The sequence below is a fragment of the Lagopus leucura genome, unplaced genomic scaffold (assembly GCF_019238085.1).
Source record: "Lagopus leucura isolate 7727_CA_CO unplaced genomic scaffold, USGS_WTPT01 5524-0_obj-0_obj, whole genome shotgun sequence".
NCBI lineage: Eukaryota > Metazoa > Chordata > Aves > Galliformes > Phasianidae > Lagopus > Lagopus leucura.
In genome coordinates this window covers 1-1,268 of record NW_024965417.1, presented here as the reverse complement: position 1 = coordinate 1,268, position 1,268 = coordinate 1, and the positions used below count along the sequence as shown (strand labels likewise).

Sequence of the window (1,268 nt, the reverse complement as noted above, 5' to 3'; positions counted from 1 at the left end):
GGCCCTCACTCCGACCCGGCCCCCCCGCGGCCCCACCCGCGCCCCCGGCTCCCTATTGGCCCTCACCCCCACCCGAGGGGGCGTGGCCTCCCTCGGCTCCTCCCCCCGCGGCCCCTTCCCGCTGCTGAGGGGCGGGGCCACCTTCTCGCGAAGCCCGGCCTCCCCTTTCCTGGCCACGCCCCGAGGGGGCGGAGCCTGCTTCCCGCGTAGCCCCGCCTCCCCCTTCTTAGCCACGCCCTGCCGCGCCGGGGGCGGAGCTTGCTTCGGAGGGGCGGGGCGAATGGGTCTGGGGGGCGGAGCCTGCGCTCACCGCCTGCAGGCCGGGGGCGGGGCCTCGTGCTCCCCCCGCTTGAGCTCCGCCTCCTGCCTGCACCGCCTGCAGCAGGGGGGCGGGGCCTGCGGCCGCTTAAGCTCCGCCTCCTGCCTGCACCGCCTGGGCTGCGGGGGCGGGGCTCGCCTCACCTCCCCCTGCTGCCACCGCATGGTGGGCGGAGCCTCCTCGGCCACGCCCCCTCGCTCCCCCTCCCCCTTCGCCGCCACCCCCGCCGGCGTCACCTCGTCCCGCCTCTACCAGTACGCCCAGTACGGCCACCAGTACTCCTCCTCCTCCCAGTACAGCGCCTACCAGTACGCCCAGTACTCCCAGTACGCCTCCCAGTACTCCTCCTCCTCCTCCTCCTCCTCCTCCTCCTCCTCCTCCTCCCAATACGCCCAATACGGCGCCAACCATTACAGCGCCATGGCGGCGGCGGCCGCTCAATACGCGGCGGCCGTTCAACAGCAGCAGCAGCAGCAGCAGCAGCAGCAGCAGCAGCAGGCGGTGAGCGACGCCTCGCAGTACAGCGCCTCCCAGTACGGCGCCGACGCCTCCCAGTACGGCACCGCGGCCGACGCCGGGGCTCAGTACGCGGCATGGAGCGCCGACAGCGGCGCCGCCTGGGCCCAGGCCACCGCCAGCACTGCCAACAGCGGCACCGGCGCCGCCAGCACCGCGTGGGGGGCCTGGGTGTCCCCGGCTCCGTAGCGCCGCCGCCTTTCTCTCTTCCCCCACCGGGGTTTGGGTTCATTTTGCTGCCCCCCCCCCCCCCCCCCCTTTCTGCTCCCCATAAACCCCCCCCCGATCCTCCCCCCACGGCCACGGCGCGGCCCCAACGCCGACGGTGCGGCCCCACGGCGCCCGCCCCACAGGTGAGCTGCCATGGGGGAAGGGAGGGTTGGAGGTGGGGCGCGGAGAGGAGCTGTGTGCACAGCTGGGGGGTGATGGGGGG

At 74.8% G+C, this 1,268-nt stretch overlaps 1 protein-coding gene across 1 annotated transcript; it reads left to right on the top strand.

Moving 5' to 3' along the window:
• The first annotated feature begins 280 nt into the window (after positions 1–280).
• Positions 281–1,024, top strand: LOC122192099 (centrosomal and chromosomal factor-like). Its single transcript, XM_042892564.1, has one exon. It carries the CDS (start codon positions 281–283, stop codon positions 1,022–1,024), a length of 744 nt encoding a protein of 247 aa, XP_042748498.1.
• The last annotated feature ends 244 nt before the right edge of the window (positions 1,025–1,268 follow it).